At 43.8% G+C, this 17,504-nt stretch overlaps 1 protein-coding gene across 2 annotated transcripts in view; it reads right to left on the reverse strand.

Moving 5' to 3' along the window:
* RFX4 (regulatory factor X4) overlaps window positions 1–17,504 on the reverse strand; it is a 136,832-nt gene that overhangs the window by 114,202 nt on the left and 5,126 nt on the right. The window contains exon 1 of one of the 2 annotated variants that reach the window (XM_039877867.1): window positions 6,864–7,169. The exons of the other annotated variant lie outside the window; for it this stretch is intronic. Within the exon in view, the coding sequence (XP_039733801.1) occupies window positions 6,864–6,933 (70 nt within the window). The 5' untranslated portion in view covers window positions 6,934–7,169. Of the gene's footprint in view, window positions 1–6,863; window positions 7,170–17,504 lie in introns of those variants that run through there. 2 annotated transcript variants of the gene reach the window in all.

Raw genomic sequence — 17,504 nt, forward strand, 5'->3', positions numbered from 1 at the left:
CACCATAAACACGTTAGATTTAAATCTATCGACTTTCATCTCAGTTTGGCCCCGACTGGAAATGAATTTTACAAGGTCCACGTGCACTCTTTGCTGGGTAGTTTGGAGGTGAAATGGTAATTCAAAGCGCTGCTTGAATATTTCTTGGTCAAATTCTACTAATTCTGGAGTATTCATTGCCTAATAGTATCGACTGAGGATTATCTCTCTTCAAAAAGAAGATACGCCCCTAAGAAGTAGTTTGTAAAATGTAATTTGGTCAAGTGGATCACTGGACATGGTTTGCAGACTTAGAAATCAGCAGCAGAACCCTTCATTCAAACAAATACAAAGAGAAAAGCAGATAAAGCCCTGCGTTCTCCGTCTGCAGTGGAGGAGAGGGGCAGGGGACCTCGCAGCTCACCTCCCTTTGCCCAGTGACCCTGAAGGGGCTCTTCCAAGCACAGACCAAAAGCCGCTGCAGGAGATACCCACAACTCCAGAATAGCTATGTAGTACTTTTAAAATACAAAAGACTCTGGTTTTAAAAATCTAACTCTGAAGGCTGTAAATTTACTTTCCACAACATAGCATAATGCTTATTCCATCCCCTAGACCAGGGGTCCCCAACCCCTAGGCCACAGACCAATACTGTTCCCAGTTAGGAGCTGGGCTGCACTGCAGGAGGTGAGCGGCCGACAAGCGAGCAAAGCTTCATCTGTATCTACAGACGCTCCCCAGCGCCAGCATCCCCGCCTCAGCCCCACTTCAGATCATCAGGCATTAGATTCTCATAGGAGCGCGGGTCCCTGGTGCCAAAAAGGTTGGGGACGGCTGCCCAGACCATCCATTATTCATTTATTCATCCATTCATTCAACATCGTCAGCTAAGTACAGTCATTTCTGCCCTAATGCTTGTTCTGAAGATAAGAATGTGTTCCAATGCAAGTATTATGATAGGGAACGTTTGAGCACAGAGAAAACTTTGTGTTTGCTTATGCTTGGTTTCTTCTGTAAGAAACTTGAGGTGAAAGCAGAAAACCACTCGTAGCTGAACTGAGCCCCATAGGAATATGCAAACTTCACACACGCTCACACCTCAAACGTCTACCATGTGTGTTAGGAGTCACACCTGCCCAGGTAACTCATGTCCCTCCACTTCACGGTAACTCTCAAGCGGCAGCCCTTCTGACATTCACTTCCAAAAGCGAACTTCAGTCTCTTCCAACGTGAAGGGTCATATTTACTGTATTTGTGTATCTCGTAGCCATTTAATGTGCAAAACTGTGCTATCGTTCTTATTGGGCTCTTTATATTTTAATGTGTCACTGACAAAGGTTTTGAGTGTTGTGCCCCTTATGTTTCCAGTAAACTCCGTGGTTTTTTATTGTGCAGTTTTGCAGAACGGTGAGTTTTAGGAATGCCAACGTGGAGTTACAGCAGAACCGACGATGGCTATGGTTGCGTGCTTTTTTGCACGCTGCTGTCATTATAACATGGGAACTAGCGTTTATTGGACACCTATTTAACACGCCAGGCCCTCTACACATGTTATCTCTTGGAACTGAATCTCTCGGAATTGAAGATTTTAATCTCCATTTTTCCTAAAAAGCAAATGAAGCTTAGAGAGATGAAGTAACGTGACTCCTCATAATTCAAAGAGCCAAGGGAAAGATCATTAGTTAACGCCTTGGTAACATATTGTAAAAAGAATCCATGTTGGTGAATAAACTATGCAAAGAGGGGAGAAAGCAAACTCTAACGGCAGCGAGAAATGTTGCGTGTTGTTTTATATTTTATGTTCCAACAAACTGCTCTTTTAAAAGCTGCTTCCAACATTGTAAATAAGTCGGGAGACGTGGGGTGGGGAAGTAGGGGGATGGATATCCAAGGGGAGGAACAGGAGCCAGCTTGTTAAGAGTATATGGAAATCTGGTATTTCTGAGGAAACACTGAGCAGCAGAGAAATTCAAAACACTGAGACGCCACCCCTTCCAGATATCAAATGCACAACCTAGAAACAAATGACTTAGAATATTTTCAGAGCTGTGATGGCACAAGGTGGGCGTTTGTCATCACGTCATATCCCAAAACACATCTGCATACAAATCTCCAGAATTCTTTGAAGGGCTTTCTAGGATGCCAGAATGTCTCCACTCGGATCTTCTGATCCCTTCAATCCTGGCGCATTTTCCCTTGGCAACAGCCATGAGTGATTTTGGATGGTATCTACTGAAATTCACTGCCTCTTTCTCCACCAAACCATACCACTCGAAGCAATTTCTGTCATTCCAGGCTCGCCCCTGGCCTTCCTAGCTAAGTATTCACACCTATGTACTCTCACATGTGTGTGGGTACACACAGCCACACACGTACCACCGCCAGCCCCTTCAGTGGAAATAGGGAACTAAGAGAAACTCTCGCTCACTCATTTGCCTGTGTCAGGATCAGACCTCTTAAAACTGGAGTCCTCAAAAGGGTCTATTCCTGCAGGTGAGAATCCCCAGTGATTGATGGGACTCTCTCTGAAGAACTCTTGGCAACATTCCGGAGAGGACTGGCCTAAACACCAAGAGAGCTGCCCAAAGGAGTTCAAGTCAAAGAACTCTCTGATGGCCGAGCCTCTCCCCACACTGCCCAGGGCTATAGAGAGATGAAAGCAAGGTTATAAGGAGGGAGAGGGGGTTGGAAGTGCAATTAAAAAAAGAGAAGAAATCGCACCAGAGAACCCTTACCCCTTCCCATTGCACCCGCTCGGTCTCTCTGACCCATAGTCTATGCCTGTCGCCACTCTGCTCCCCGCTCTGCTCACTAGGGCAACACGGAATCAGTGTGGTCTCTCCTGCACATGACAGATAGAGGAAGACAGGCATCGTGTCTCCATTTTTCTGGTCAAAGTATCCCCTTCGTTTCACTTCTTTCTTGGAAGAAATTTTTCCCAATTCTCTGCCATCCAATTCACCTGTTTCTGGCTGTCTTCTAGTTAATCAATGTCCCTTTGAGCATGGAACACCCAGGATGAACTCTCAGAAGTTCCAGACGGTGGTGTGAACAGTGCCAAGAATGGCAGAACCATCACCTCTGCTGTTCTGGACACATGGAGTTCTCAGAGCATTCAAGACCTTGCATTCCACAGTGCATGGATGGGGTATCTGCACCTCATGTCCCATAACTCAGGTTGCTCCACACGATTGGAAGGCCCCTATTAGGTCCTCTGAAGTAAGTTTCATAGACTTTAAAACTATAAACAATGGAATTTTGGTCTTGCAAAGATCAATAATTATGCAACCAGAATGACATGCATATTAAAGTTTTTATAACACACTGTATTCATCTATCTTATTTATTTGTAGAATATGTGATTTAATAATAACAAAGGCCACCATATATTGAGCCATTGTTGGCCAGGCATTATGCAAATGCATTACATACACCATCATACTAAACAACCCTATGAGGTAGGCGCTATTAATATGCACATTTTAGAGATAAGAAAACTAAACCTCATAAAGTTTAGGTGACTTGACTAAGTCACCCAGCTGGTAAGAGCAGGACCGGCATTCAAACACAGGTCATTATCAGTGCTCCCTCCAAGCATGAACTGCGTCCCCAGAACACAGTACCAATATTACAGCATTGATCACAGTCTCCCTTGCATTAGAACTTTTGCAAACCCTCTACTCGTGTATTACAACTTTTGCTAAATTCATATTTCTTTGTCATACACAACAGGCTCTTCGGTTTAGGTCTTAAACATCTGAAGAATGGAGTCCATTTTATTCTATTTCTTTTGCCTCTCCACTTGTGCCTAGTATAAAGTTCTCCCTATAATCCGGCCTCAATAAATGTTATATTATTGCCACACATGACATCAAAGTATACCCAGCATATAGATAGATATGTCCACACATGTATAGAATTTCCTAAAAAGTATGACACATCAAAGGCTATTTTCTAAATAAAGAAAGCAAAGTTCAACAATTACTTTGTGCCTTCTAGACACAAGAAGCTGTGAGTGACATAGACAAGAATAAGATGGACTTCTGCCCACTAGCTGTCATCCAGAAAGTGAGGCAGGGGCTAATCCTCAAGCTCATGGGTGCAAGGACCTGCTCTTTTTGTTTGCCACCTTGTACCCGGTGGCTGGCACTGTGTCTGGCCCTATAAATGCTGCAGAACAAATATGAGTTGTGGAATGCCTCGCTTTTTTCAAAAAACAACATTAAGTTCCTACTGTGTGCCAGGTACTACACAAGGATATTCACGTATGTCATTTAAATTTAACCCCAGAACAATGTTATGTGGGATGTTTTAATAGTTCTATTTACAGAAATGAAAACTAAGGCTTGAAGCAACAGTCCTAACCCAAGGCAGACTGTGATCGATGCTGTGATACTGGTTCTGAGACACAGGAGGACAGCTCAGGGCACACTGGGGCAACTTAGTGCTCCCAACTGCCTCATTCCTGATCCATAAAGATCATCTGACCTTTCAGTAACGACCAAGCTTGCTCAAAGTGCCCCAAAGGATTTAACAACGGCTGTGAGTGTAGGCTCCTAGGCTGCGAAGCATCCCTTCACCTGACTCCTCTGGGATCATGGGCAGGAAGCAGGATGCCAATAGCAATGCCTTGTGAATTTGCACTTGACAAGGAGTTTTACCCACACTCTTTAGTGGCAGCTCTTCATGTCCCCCGACTTTAGATTGAAGATCTGAAGCCCCGAATTTGAAGTGACTGTTTTAAGCTCATATAATGAGGTTAAGCAGAGCCATAAGTGGTCATCAGGTTTTCTAGGAGGTTTGGTTCCCTTTGCAGCAGCAAAGAATAACCAGGAAGTAGCTGCTGCATCAGGGACGTGGCACGTCCAAGGCTGTCCAAGGCTCAGAGCAGCGTTTCATAAACACGTATTGGTCTGGCAGGAGCAGCTGACTACGATGGTTATCCACAGCCAGGTAATCCTTGAAGTTTACAGAGCACAGTGAAATGAAGAACCTGATCTGAGCTTCACGGTCCACCTCATGAGATTAAAATTCATCCCACTTTACAGATAAGGAAACTGGGGTTTAGAACATGGCAGTGGCTTGTTGGCAGTGGCTTGGGCAAAGTCACACAGCTAGAAGGACTGAAGTCAGAATTTAAACCCAGATCTTCAGTCTCCAAGGCCTCTGTTGCTTCTTTCTGCCTCCTCATATTGCGAACAGACCAGTTGTTTTCTCTTAGATTATCTATCTATCCACTCATTCATTTTGCAAATAATTATCAAGTGCCTTCAATATAAAGTTCCAACAAAAGAGATGGACAAATACTTTTTAACAAAAAGCCAATGTTATCCCTGGTGGACTAGGGTCCCAGGACTTGAAAATAGATTGTTTTGTTTTGTTTTTTAAATGTATTATTCTTATTATTTCCCCCACCTTAAAAATGTAAGTTTTAACAATGTCGTATGTCTTGCTAAATGCTTAGTACCCAAGAGCTAGGAACTGTGTGAGGCACAGAGCTGGTGGTGGTGGCTGTGATGTCCTCCCCCAGGAAGCCTCTGAGAAGACAGTGTTGGAGCAGAGACTGGGAGCACTGAGGGAACAAGGCCTTCAAAGCTTCAGAGTGGGGACCACAAAGGCAGAAGCCCTGAGGAGGGATCCCGCGTGACCTGTTTAAAAAATGGCAGGAAGCTCCAGTGGCTGATGTGGGATGACCAAGGGGGAGACAGTACGAGATGAAGGAAAAGACAGATCGAGCCAGAGGGATGCGGCCGTGGAGTTAGAACTGGACTTCAGATCCAAGCCCTGCCCCTTACTGGCTGTGTAACCTTGGGATGGCTCCTGAATCTTCCTAAAACCCTACCGTCTAGGTTCCCCAAAGAGTAACTGAAATAACACAGGTGAAGTACTTAGAAGGCCTGGTTTTGTGGGCCATGGAAAGATGGTGAAAGCGTGGTCTCTATCCACCAGGAGCTGGCAGCCCAGTGTCAGAAACAGACAGCAGTGGTGAGGTCTGGCATTATGGAGTGTCCCTCCACCCCGCCCCCACCACGACCAGTCACCCTGATTCACAGGCCTCCTCCTCCCAGCAACAGAGACATTAGCAACTCCGATCTGTGAGCAGGAAACTGAGAGTCAGAGAGGTTAGGCAAAGTCCCCCAGCTGCTTAGTGGCTGAGCTGGGTCGGGTCTGTCTGCCTCCGAAGCCGGCCTCGCCGCAGCACACTGCCTCAAGAAGCCAGCAGGTAACCAAGGTATATTCGTTATTAAGATAAGGTGCCTGAAAGGGAGCTTCCAAGTTGGCCTGGCTGCTTCCTACAGCAGGTGGCATTTCCGCTGGTCCTTAAAGGATTCGGCATCTGCCAGACCAAGGAGCAAGGAAGGGCATTTTGGACAAGGAGGTCACCATCATGGACAAAGGCACAAAGTAGGTTTTGGGAAAGGTGAAGAGTTCACTGACCCACGACCCACGGAGTGGCGGGAGACAGGTGGGAGAATCCGTTAGAAGTGGATCGCAAGGGCCTATCCCGCCAGGCCAAGAGCCTGCAGGCAGCCGGGAAGCGGTGGTGATTTTTAAGCAGTGGGGGAGGAACCGACGAGCTTTGTTTCTGAGGAACTGGATGAGAACAGGGAGTTCTTGACTTATGCAATACCTGAAGAAAACACTGCCTGACTTATAAAAGTGTCACTGAGTTTTAATAGGAGTTATTCATACTCGTTCTACCAACAGTCTTTTAGGCCTCTGTGCTGGGGCCTATTTTAGGAACTCACAGCTTTATAAATGCTACATAAAAGAGGTGACATGCCACCCTCACAGCTACCAAGCAAGGACCAGGCCCCAGTCCCTCTGGGGGTGCCAGAGTGCACCCCAATCTCCCCTCCCCTCCCTGGGGCCCTGGTCATTACCAGTGGAACCACACCAACGTAGCCTGCTTCTGTCTCCCATGGCACCAGGGTGTGCTTTCCTCTTGATCATTCTCTCTTAGCCCCCTTTTCTCTCTCCCCTGGGCTCCCCACGGTGGTGACACAGAGGATCATGTGGAAAGTGTGGGCCCCAGGAGGCTGGTAGCTGTGGCCTCTCCAGGGGAGAACTCAGGTCAGTGGGTTGCCATGGCAACACCTCAGGCCCTGCCCCAGGGGCCTCTGGGTTCCAGGAAGGGGCCCCTGCCCTGTCTCCAAGGGGCGGTCCCACCCTTCCCCTACTTTTACTCCTTCCCCTGCCCACCAAATGTTGATTCAGTGCTGACTGTTTGCCAGGCTCTGAGGATTTAGTGATGAACACGGCAGGCAAGGTCCCTTGCTCTCAGGGAGCTTATATTCTGTGGTGGAGACAGACAAAAACAAATAAGTGAGATAACTTCAGAGAGCAAAGACTGTAATAAGAAAATGAAGCCATGGAATGGAAGAGAGAGAGATAGGGGCGGGGTGGTGTTTTAGGTAATAGGGACCCTGAAGGCCTCTCAGAGGACGTGATGTTAGAGCAAATACAAAGTAAGATTTGAGAAGGGAGTGGGGAAGAGCCAGGAGCCAGCGTGGAGGAGGAGGAAGCGAGAGAGCATTAGGAAATGAGGGCAGGAAGTTAGCAGGGGCCCCAAGTTTGTAGGGACTTGCTGGCCATAGTAAGAACTTCATATTTATTCCAAGTGTGCTAAGAAGCTACTGGGGGACTTTAAATGGGGGATGAGAACTCCGCTGGCTCAGAAAGGGGTAGCCTCCTAGGGCATTTATATTCATTCATCCCACTATTTGTTTATCAACTGTTTTTGAGTACCATGTGCCAGGCACTGGGCTTACACATAGGGATATAACAGTGAGCGAGACAGTCACAGTTTTTGTCTTCATGGAAGGTTAGAGCTTAGTGTGGGAGTCAGCTATTAAATAATCACACAAATAGAGATGTAATTACCAAGAGAGCCATGGGAGAGGGAAAAAAAGAGAGGTCTGACCTAACCTATGATCGTCAGGGAAGCTTCTCAGAGGAAGTAGCATTAAACTAAGGATGAGGATGAGAAGGCATCATGTTACTAACCCAGGTAAAGAGGGAGAAAGGAGCGTTCCCAGCAGAGGAATAGCGTGTGCAAAGGCCCTGAAGCTGGCAGAAGAATGATGCATGCGGGAGACTGACAAGCATCCTGAGTGTGAATGCACACATTCATTCAGATGTTAACGTGTGTTTACCGAGACTTTCCTGTTTAACTAGCACTCGGTAGGATGCTATGGGCATGCATACAGCAAATCCCTGCCTCTGTACTCAGAGGGCTGGGTTAAGGAGTTTAGAGTTTATTCAATAGGTGGTTGGAAACATCTAAAAGTCTTCGAGAAGCATATGGCATAAGCAAAATAGTTCTGTGGGCAGCTCCATCTGGTGCTGCTAAACACAACCTTAGAAAGGAGAGAATGGGAAGCAGAAGCCCATATCACTTATCATCCAAACCTGGACAGTTTTGAGATTGAAAGTTGACATTATTAATCATTTTTCCAGGACCGCATGCATAAAACACGATTGTCTCAGGCACACTGGGACTTCATGGTTCCCCTCAGTCTTAGAGGCATGAACTAGAACAGCTGCAGTGAGATAAGGAAAGAACTTTGCCTTCTTTCTAGCTACCTGTATTCACTCCTCTAGCTAATCCATGGGATCAGTGTCCCCATGTCCCCATCTCTTCTTCATCTGCTGGGGTCTCAATCACAGGTGAGTCTGAGGTGATATCAGTGACATCTCCTAGAATGTGGCCTCCCACTGCAAGTACCATCATCTTCACCAACAGCATCGTCATCATAGCTCGACTCTGGAGCAGCGGCTTTGCGCTCCAATGATAGATATTGGCATGGATTATCTCAGCAATGTCAGAAGTAATGCTGTTATCTCATTTATGTGGCGGGTATGTAGAGGAGTGTGAATGGCTCAGTGCACAGTTATCCCCGCACCCCAGGCCTCAGGACATGCCCTCTGGGTCATCTCTGTCCCTGTAACTGATTGGCTCTCATGTCATACAGGCACCAGGATGCTTAAGTGTTACTACCGAACAATGAAACATCAGCTCTTGTAGTATCTGCTTCAAACCCCATGGCCAGGACTTCTCCCTCTGCAAAGATCGGGACAAGGCTTTGCTTCGTCCTTCAACTTAGGAATTGACCTTCAGTGATGTGACTCCCAGGCCATAACCACTCACCCTCCCTATGGTACTTGCTAAAAAACGTCCTCATCAGTTTGCCTCTTACTCCTCCTTTTCCTTAAAAATCTGAGCAGTGTTTTCATCTCTTTCCTAATTTTAACATATTCCTAAAAAAAACAAAACAAAACAAAAAAAAACCCTCCCCAAACTCCCATTTTGTGTGCCTCAGTTTCCACATCAGGACAATAAGAATATCTGCTTCATAAGGCTATGGTGAGATTCAGATAACGATGATGATGATGGAAATTTTTCGATAAAGGCTAGCGTGCTAACTAAACACAAGGCACTATCATTTCTATCACTATTCTTCTTCCTTAAACAGCCCTGCAGACTCCGTGCTTTCTGATCTGCCCGAAACACTCACTCTTTTTGTTTCTGTCACTCCAGGCTCCTGTCCGCACTCTCCATTCGTACCCAGCGAACCATTCCTGCAGAAAACTAGCAAATGTTGGTGCATGAACCAACCTAACTCTCCATCGCGATCACGGGGAGGAAGCCCCTCCCATCGGTTAGGAGTCCAATCAAAGAGATGAGAAAACCTGACTTCTAAGCCTCGCTACCTCACTAGTTCTTTGAACTTGACCAAGTATTTTGACCTTACTGAGCCTCAGTTTCCGTGTCTGTTATAGCTAAAGTAACTGCTATGTTCTGAGCCTACATTTTGTACCAAACACTATACTAAACTGTTTTCATGCCTCTTCTTGTACTTACTTCATATGGAGGTATTATTATCCCATTTTATAGATGGGGAAAGCAAGGCCCACAAAGAAAGAAAGGCCTGGATGAGAAAAGATCAGAACTTTGTCCTCTTTTTGGATAACTATATGCACTCCCCTAGCCAATCCGTGTGGCCAGTATCCCCATGTCTCTTCCTCATCAGCTGGAATCTTAATCAAAGCATGATGCAGGCAAGTCCAAGGTGACACCAATGACATCTCCCGGAAGGTTGCTTCCCACTGCAAGAACCATCACCTTTATTGACAGCATCATCATAGCAATGATTTGCCCAAGATCACACAGATGGTAAGCAGCTAAGACAGGATTTGAATCTGACCGTAACCTAACCATTAACTTACACTATAACGCCCATAATTGTATATGCCTTAAAGTCTCACTGAGCACTCAACCGCGCCTAGCATAATACCAAACACGTTATAGGTGCCCAATAATGTTAACTGTTCTTTCTTGCTTTAGGAAAACTCAACATATAAATCTTTAAAGTGGGCAAAGAGATCAATTCAAGTGTCACTATTTGCAATATACAAGAATTAGCGAGGAAACCCCAAGGGGCACCAATCTGTTAGTTCACAAATCACGAACTCCCCAACAATCCTCAGAGGCCAGAGAAAATGAAAGCCACGGTATTCGGTGCCATCTCCTGTTGAAGATAAATTCCATATAAAAGCAGATCTCAGCTCTGAAAATGTCCCGGGGAACACCAGACGAATGTACAGAATCGCATAACTAGACTGTAAATATTTCATTTCCCTTGAATTCTGGGGGGAGCATGTCCACGACTTCCTAATGTCCGTGGGCTTTTTCTTTCTCTTATTACAATATTATTAAAACGCATATAAAAATCTGAGAAAGGCTACTGGAGCCAAGGCTACCCAGCATGCACAGCATCTGATATTGATTCTTGGCATCGTCTCTTTCTGGGTTTTTTTTTTTTAACTTCTTCCCCAGACTTCGAATTAGTCTGAACTTTTGAGATAAATCACCAAAACACCATTTTCTTTTCATCTATCAATGTAGGACTTATATTTTAAAACGTTAAAAAGAGAAATATATTTGCCCACAGTCCCCCCTAACATGTGAACATGTCCTGCGTCTGCGTTGCTCCCCAGTCTCAAGCCCATGTGCACATATGTGAACTGTAACCCCAGTGAACATACAATTGATTCCTTCTCTTCTTCACATTTCATCATGCAGATTTTCCTTTTTTGCTATAGTCTTCATATTTATCATTATTTAATAGAGGCCCAGCGCTCCACTGAGCTGATATTCCTATTTTTATAATGTTTCAATGAACAACTTGGTGCACATCATTTTTTCTCTCTCCTGAAGCAATGCCTTAGAATATCTGGAAAGAAAGTCAGCATGTGGTCCTAGTAACTAGCTACATATGAATGGCCCGAATTCCAGCCTTAGTACTTACCAGCCGCATGATTTTAGGTAAAGTCCCTAAACCTCAGTGTCCCCTCATGTTTAAGCTGCCTGCCTCATCTTAGTGGTGTGTGATTCAGTGAACAACGCGTGGAAAGCACTTAGCATAGGGCCTGGCACACAGCAATGAAACCACTGTGATTCCCAGGTACCTGTTTAGGACAGAGACCTTTTCTGTTTGCTTGTTTTAATGACAGCGCAGCAGAAAAGAACATGGACTGTGGCACTCGACTGCCAGGTTCAAGTCTGACTTCCTCACTATATGACCTTTGGTGAATGACTCAACTTCCTTGAGCCTCATTTTTTTTTATGAGCAAAATGGGGGTAGTAGTGACAGCTCCTCATGGAATTAAGTAAATAAGGCACAGACAGTGCTTACATGATAAGCACTATAATTCTTAGCTATTATAATTTTTACATCACGCCTACCCCCAAGGCATTCCACTTTAGTTCTGTCCTGCTATCACTCTTTCTTTTTGATGCTTGGATTTCTTGGAGCAATGAAAAGAACATGGCCCTAGAAGCCAGGAGGACACTAATTCCAATCCTCTCCTTATGAGTGACAAAGTCAGCTCTGCACCTCTAGCAAATTACTTACCCTCCTGGGCCTCAATTTCCTTCCTATAAAATATTTTTTAAAATGTACGCCATGGGTTATAATGAGGATTAGAGGAAAAAATATAAGCTCCTTAAGAGCTGACTTTACATTATTCACGCACTTACTCCCTGCAACTGGATGGTGACTGGCACAGCAGAGCAAATCAATGAGGAGAGGAGAAGGAAAGGATGGAGAAAAAGGAGGGAACGAGATGAACGAATGAAGCACCGATACCATGCCTGGTACCTACTCGGGGCTCAAGACAGCGTCAGTTCATCTGCAGTTAATTTATCAAGTGCTTCTCTGCATGGAGCCTTGAGCCAGCCTTCCTAGAAAGCAAGCTAAAAGATAGAGCACCCTTTATAAAATGAAAGATGGAGTGATTTATATATTAAGTCAATATTTATGGAGCAGTGACTTGTGAAAGACACTCTAGTAGATGCTTTGCACTGTGCACAGATAATAAGGACACACAGGTGGAAATCTGGAGAAAACGAGGAAGAAGGTCAAGTAAACAGGTAAAGTGGGGACGGAAAGTATGTGCCCTTTAGATGCACGTGGATGAGTGCACAAGAGGAAGGGTTAGAACAGTCAGAAGTCCATGGGGAAGAAAAACTACTAGCCCCTTGCCTGTGACATGTTTTCAGTCGGCTGGGAGATGGCCTGGTTGACAAGAAAGCAGGATCAGTGTTGGTGTCATAACCAACCTCAGTTTAGATACTCACTGTACAAACCAACACACGTGACTCAGTCCCACTGAGCATAAAAGGGGAATGACCCCGCCCAGCAGACAGGTTTATGAGGTCATGTGTTGAAAACACTGCGCACAAAGGAAGTGTTGCATAAAATTTTGTTTTCTTCTCCTGTGTGGTCCTTGTGGGGGTGTAGGAGGGAGGTGATGGGGAGACGGGGGCGCGGGGCGGTCTTGGAAACTACTAGGGGAACATAAGGAGGAGCAAGTGGCACTCAAAGCACCTTCTGTTCATTGAGCTTTTACAACACACCAGGGCCCTGTGGTGGTCCCTGTGTATGCATTACTTTATTTAATCCTCACAGTATTCTATAAGGTAGTTATGATGCATCGCCCCACTTTACTGACAAGAAAACATAGGCTCAGAAAAGTTATGTAACTTGCTGGATTCAGACATCTAGACCACGGCAAAGCCAACTCTCACCAAGCCTACAGGATTCCAGAGCCAGAGCTGTTAGTGATTGTAGCAATGATAGCAAACTCCCTGCTATTAACGATTGTATCAGGGATTGCAAACTGTAACATGCTATGCAAATGGAAGGTGCTATTATTTTAACACCAAGGTTTTTATGTTGAACCTCCTATAAGGAAAATCACGTCTGTAAGCAAATAGATACAAAGCCCTTGATGATGTGTGTAAAATGTCAAATTTGCCAAAGTAACTGGCAAGCGGGGAATAACTACCCAATAGTGGTGGCCAGGCTGAACTCAGAAGCTCTGGGAATGATTTGAGATGAAAGGCACCATTACATGAAGGCACCCCTGTGGGAAAGAGTACCCCTGGGTGTCCTCAGTGAGCACCTGCTGCCAAAGTCACGTAAGGGATGCCCGCTGACACCCGTGACAGGGTGCTTCAGAGAACTGCAGTGTGAGCTGCTGTCTCTCACCAGGATTAGGGATGACCAGATCTCCTAAACTTCTTTATGCAGTAGAGGAGGTGAGCTGGAATGGACATCTCAAAGGTCTTCCTTCTAGTTCCAGATTTTAGGAGACAAGGAAGCAGCCTGGCTTCATAATCAGAATAATCTGTGTTCAAATCCTGGCTTGATACTAGCTGTTTGGCCTAGACATGTTAACTAGCCTCTCTGAATCTCAGTTTCCTCATCTGTGAAATGGGGATAATAATACCATAGGTTCGGCATGAGAATTAAAAGAGATAAAACATGAATTAGCATTTAGCACAGTGCTTGGAAAACATTATAAATTTTGTTAACCCACTACCTGATTTTAAAAAGGAGTCATTTTATTTTTTTTTAAGTAGTAATTTTGAAAAGAATTCATTAAATCAGCCTGCCACCAATTACCAAAATGATTTCAATGCAGTTTCTTCCTTCCATTCCATCCTCCCTCCCATCTCTTCCTTTCCTTCCTTCCTTCCTTCCTGCCTTCCTGCCTTCTTGCCTTTCTCTCTCTCTCTCTCTCTCTCTCTCTCTTTCTTTCTTTCTTTAATATCTCTCAATACTAAGATAAACTTTGAACAAAAGACAGGATCCACAGGGAATCCTTTCATTGTAGGTTCGTTGTTTCTTGGATCCCTCTGGACCCCTGTGCCCTGCCTGCTCTCCTGACTGTGCTCGGGCTCATCCAGCCTCTGTGGGGGGCTCATGCCTGGTGCATGCTGGGCCAGGCCCCGGTGGGCAGCTCTCTCACCCCCTGAGCCCCCTTAGCTGTGCCCTGTGAGGTGGCCGGGACGGAGAATGCCTTGCAGCCTGGGCATCCGAAGGAAACCCCAGTGAAATAGAAATAATTCATCCTCCTAATCACAGCAAAGTTTTCAAACTTTAAAACGAAGCCTTGATTAGAAGAAAAGCTGTGGGTTTTTTTTTTTCTCCTAAAAGCCTGGCATTTCTGAAAAGGTCCCCTACCCAAACCACAGCGACCTCAAAAACTCCAGCCACTGAATTGAAAATAAAAGTTCATGGAGACCAAAGGCCCTCGCACAACAACCGCTCAACGCTTTAGAAATCGTCTCTCCAATGCTTAAAAGTTGTAATGTTTTAACTGAGGGCTTCGAGTCCTCTGGAATCTTTCTTTCTTGTAAACTCTCAGCCCTTTCTCAGCCAATGTTATTTATTTTCTATGATGTCAAATAATGCTTTATGGAAAAACTGTTTTGCTTTTGAAAAGGAAGTCATCAAGTAAAAAGAAAGAAAACTAGAAACAAATTTTAGTAGTCATATAAGGATGATACAAAGTTGATTTTCTTTATGGTGGAACAAAGAACTTATAGAGATCTCCTAATTCTTTCTCCACTCAAGATTTATTATCAGCAGGGAGACTGATGTCATAAAGAAAACATGGCAAAATGTTTAAAGTAATCAATCGGTTCCATCATAAAAGGTTTAAGTTTGTGCAGCGGGCCCAATCCTGAAACTTTATAAAATCTTAGTAATTTCAACAGAAACTTGAGTATTTAAAATACCCACGAGTATTTAAAATCGGTACACAAATTATAAATACATTACATGTATAAACATCTCAAATTTATACTAATCGTTCAGGAAAAGATAATGAACTCAAAAAAATCACTCATGCTAGTTTTTTAAAATTACAGATTCTACAATTGCAATATTCAAAGAAATCCTTCCTTCATCAAAAGTCTAATAGTAGCTTGAAATTATTTCACGGTACTCACAAGAGTCAAAACAAACAAAGTGACATAATTTTCTTCATGAAATACATTTGTGTCTCAAAAATTAGATGCTAGAGGTAATATTTAGCAATCACGAATCACTCTTTATTCAAATGACAGTTACGATCTAGGTCTAGAGCACTTCGCTCATGTTGACTGATAGTGCATTTTCTCCAACATGATGGATGGATTCAGGGGATCAGTGCTTATGAAGTGCTAATTCTCCATTCTGATTAAATAAAAATCTGCTAATTTCAGCAGTCTCACTTAGGCTGCGTCTAAGCAACGCTGACCTTTAGCACGACTGTCAGAAAACACTCAGGACACAAACCGTTAACCTTCATGGGGTTGTGGCCTTTTCAAAGGCTTTCTTATTATCCCTTTAAATCCAAACAAAACAACCACCACAATATAAATGCAACATATCCAGGTTCACTTGTCTACTAATAATTATTGATTGCTTAGAGGCAGATTATGCTTTTAAGTTTTATTGAGGATTAACCAACTACAAAAATAGAAACTATATACATATTCCAAGGTAATTCTGCTCTGAGGATCTGATCTGACACACAGAAACCACATAATCTACTGGCACAAGTCAAACCAGCTCCAGTTGCCTGAAGTTGGACCATGTTCAACAGAAAGCATAATGACTGAAGTTAATTGATGTCTGCTTTTTATGATCTTTCTCTCTCCCTCCCTCTCCCTCTCTCTCAGAAACCTGTTAACATTTTAAAAACTCAGAAACCACATGTAGGTAAAAATCAAATTATAATGACAGAAACAGAACAAACAGACGTTTTCTCCTCACATTAAAAAAATATGCAAGAAATACAAAAGAACTAAACGCTTTCTCTACATCCTGCTAAAATGAATTTCAGAGAGTGGTTCGTTCGAAACTCGGTTAATTTTCCACTTCCTGAAAATCGAGTATAAAACGGTCGTCTTTAACGCAGCGATGCTACCAGTGCTGGTGGTGGGGGAGGGGGAGAATGTGGCCATCACATTCCAGAACTGGGAGGGCTTCAGGAGTTGAGAAGGGGCCCCCATCAGAGGTGTGTAACATGCGTCCCTTCTGAGAGACCTGTGGAACTCTCTTCCAGGATTCAAATCGCAGTCAGCGGGTGTTACCTCTACAAAGGTACACCTTCCACTTTCTTTAACAAACTAGAAAACTAGAGGTTGAAATCATGGCAAACAGTAGCATATAAAATGTCTTCTTTGTGGGAAAGGGAGGGAAATGAAAACGAAATTAAATCAGTCTTTCCCTTTAGAAAAGAAGGATTTCTCTTGGCATTAGAACTGAGGCTATGTCTACATAATGTAGAAAACATCTAGATACATTGAAACAGTCTAATTTTTTTTTTCTTTTTCAGAATACTTGTCCCCTTTTCCCAACTAGACACCTAGGATTGGGCATAAGAAGAACAGATAATTATTATTATTAGTGATAAGACCTGCCTTTTACTGAGCAATTGCTAAGAGCCAGGCTTAATTTAACGTACACAATCTCATAAAAACCCTTAGAAGGAGTAGACGTTTCACAAAGAAGGACACTGAGGCTTAGAGAAGTCAGGTCATTTGCCCTGGGTCACACAGCTAGGAAGTAACTGAGTTGAAATTTAAACTTTGGTCTGTTTGACAGCAAAGCTCATGTTCTTTGCATAAAGTCACGCCACAGTCACCTGACGTCATATGTTAACACATCTGTGAATGACTTCTAGCTGCAACATATTGTTTATGAAATTACCAAAAGCCTTCATATATTGTCACATCACTTAATGGTTTTTGCCTCATCCGTTTATTCTTACTGGGGTGTGTCTGTATGTGAGCAGGAATGAAGACATGACATCGTCAGAGACAAAGCGAATGTTAACTGAACTTCAAATAAGTCCCAAAGAAGACTACAGTACACTTCAGATCTCTAGTAAAGACAGGAACACTTTGTGTCCCTTTTTTTGCCAACGATAATTTAAAATGTTGTCTCCACAGTTTAAAAGGACTATCTTAACACTTTCATGTAGGGAGAAAATAGCAAGTCCTTCGCTTTTGCTAAAATGATACAGGCTTTATTGGACATCCTTTCTGCTGCCTTGTTCCTCATTAAAACAGAAGAGAAAGTCGGTATAGCTTTGTGACTAAGAGTACAGATCACTAGAAGTTTAGGCCACTCACCCCCTTGATAGATATCCTTGATCTGCCTGTTTCTCACTGCATAAAATAG

Source organism: Pteropus medius, unplaced genomic scaffold (assembly GCF_902729225.1).
Source record: "Pteropus medius unplaced genomic scaffold, Ma_sr-lr_union100, whole genome shotgun sequence".
NCBI classification, from domain to species: domain Eukaryota; kingdom Metazoa; phylum Chordata; class Mammalia; order Chiroptera; family Pteropodidae; genus Pteropus; species Pteropus medius.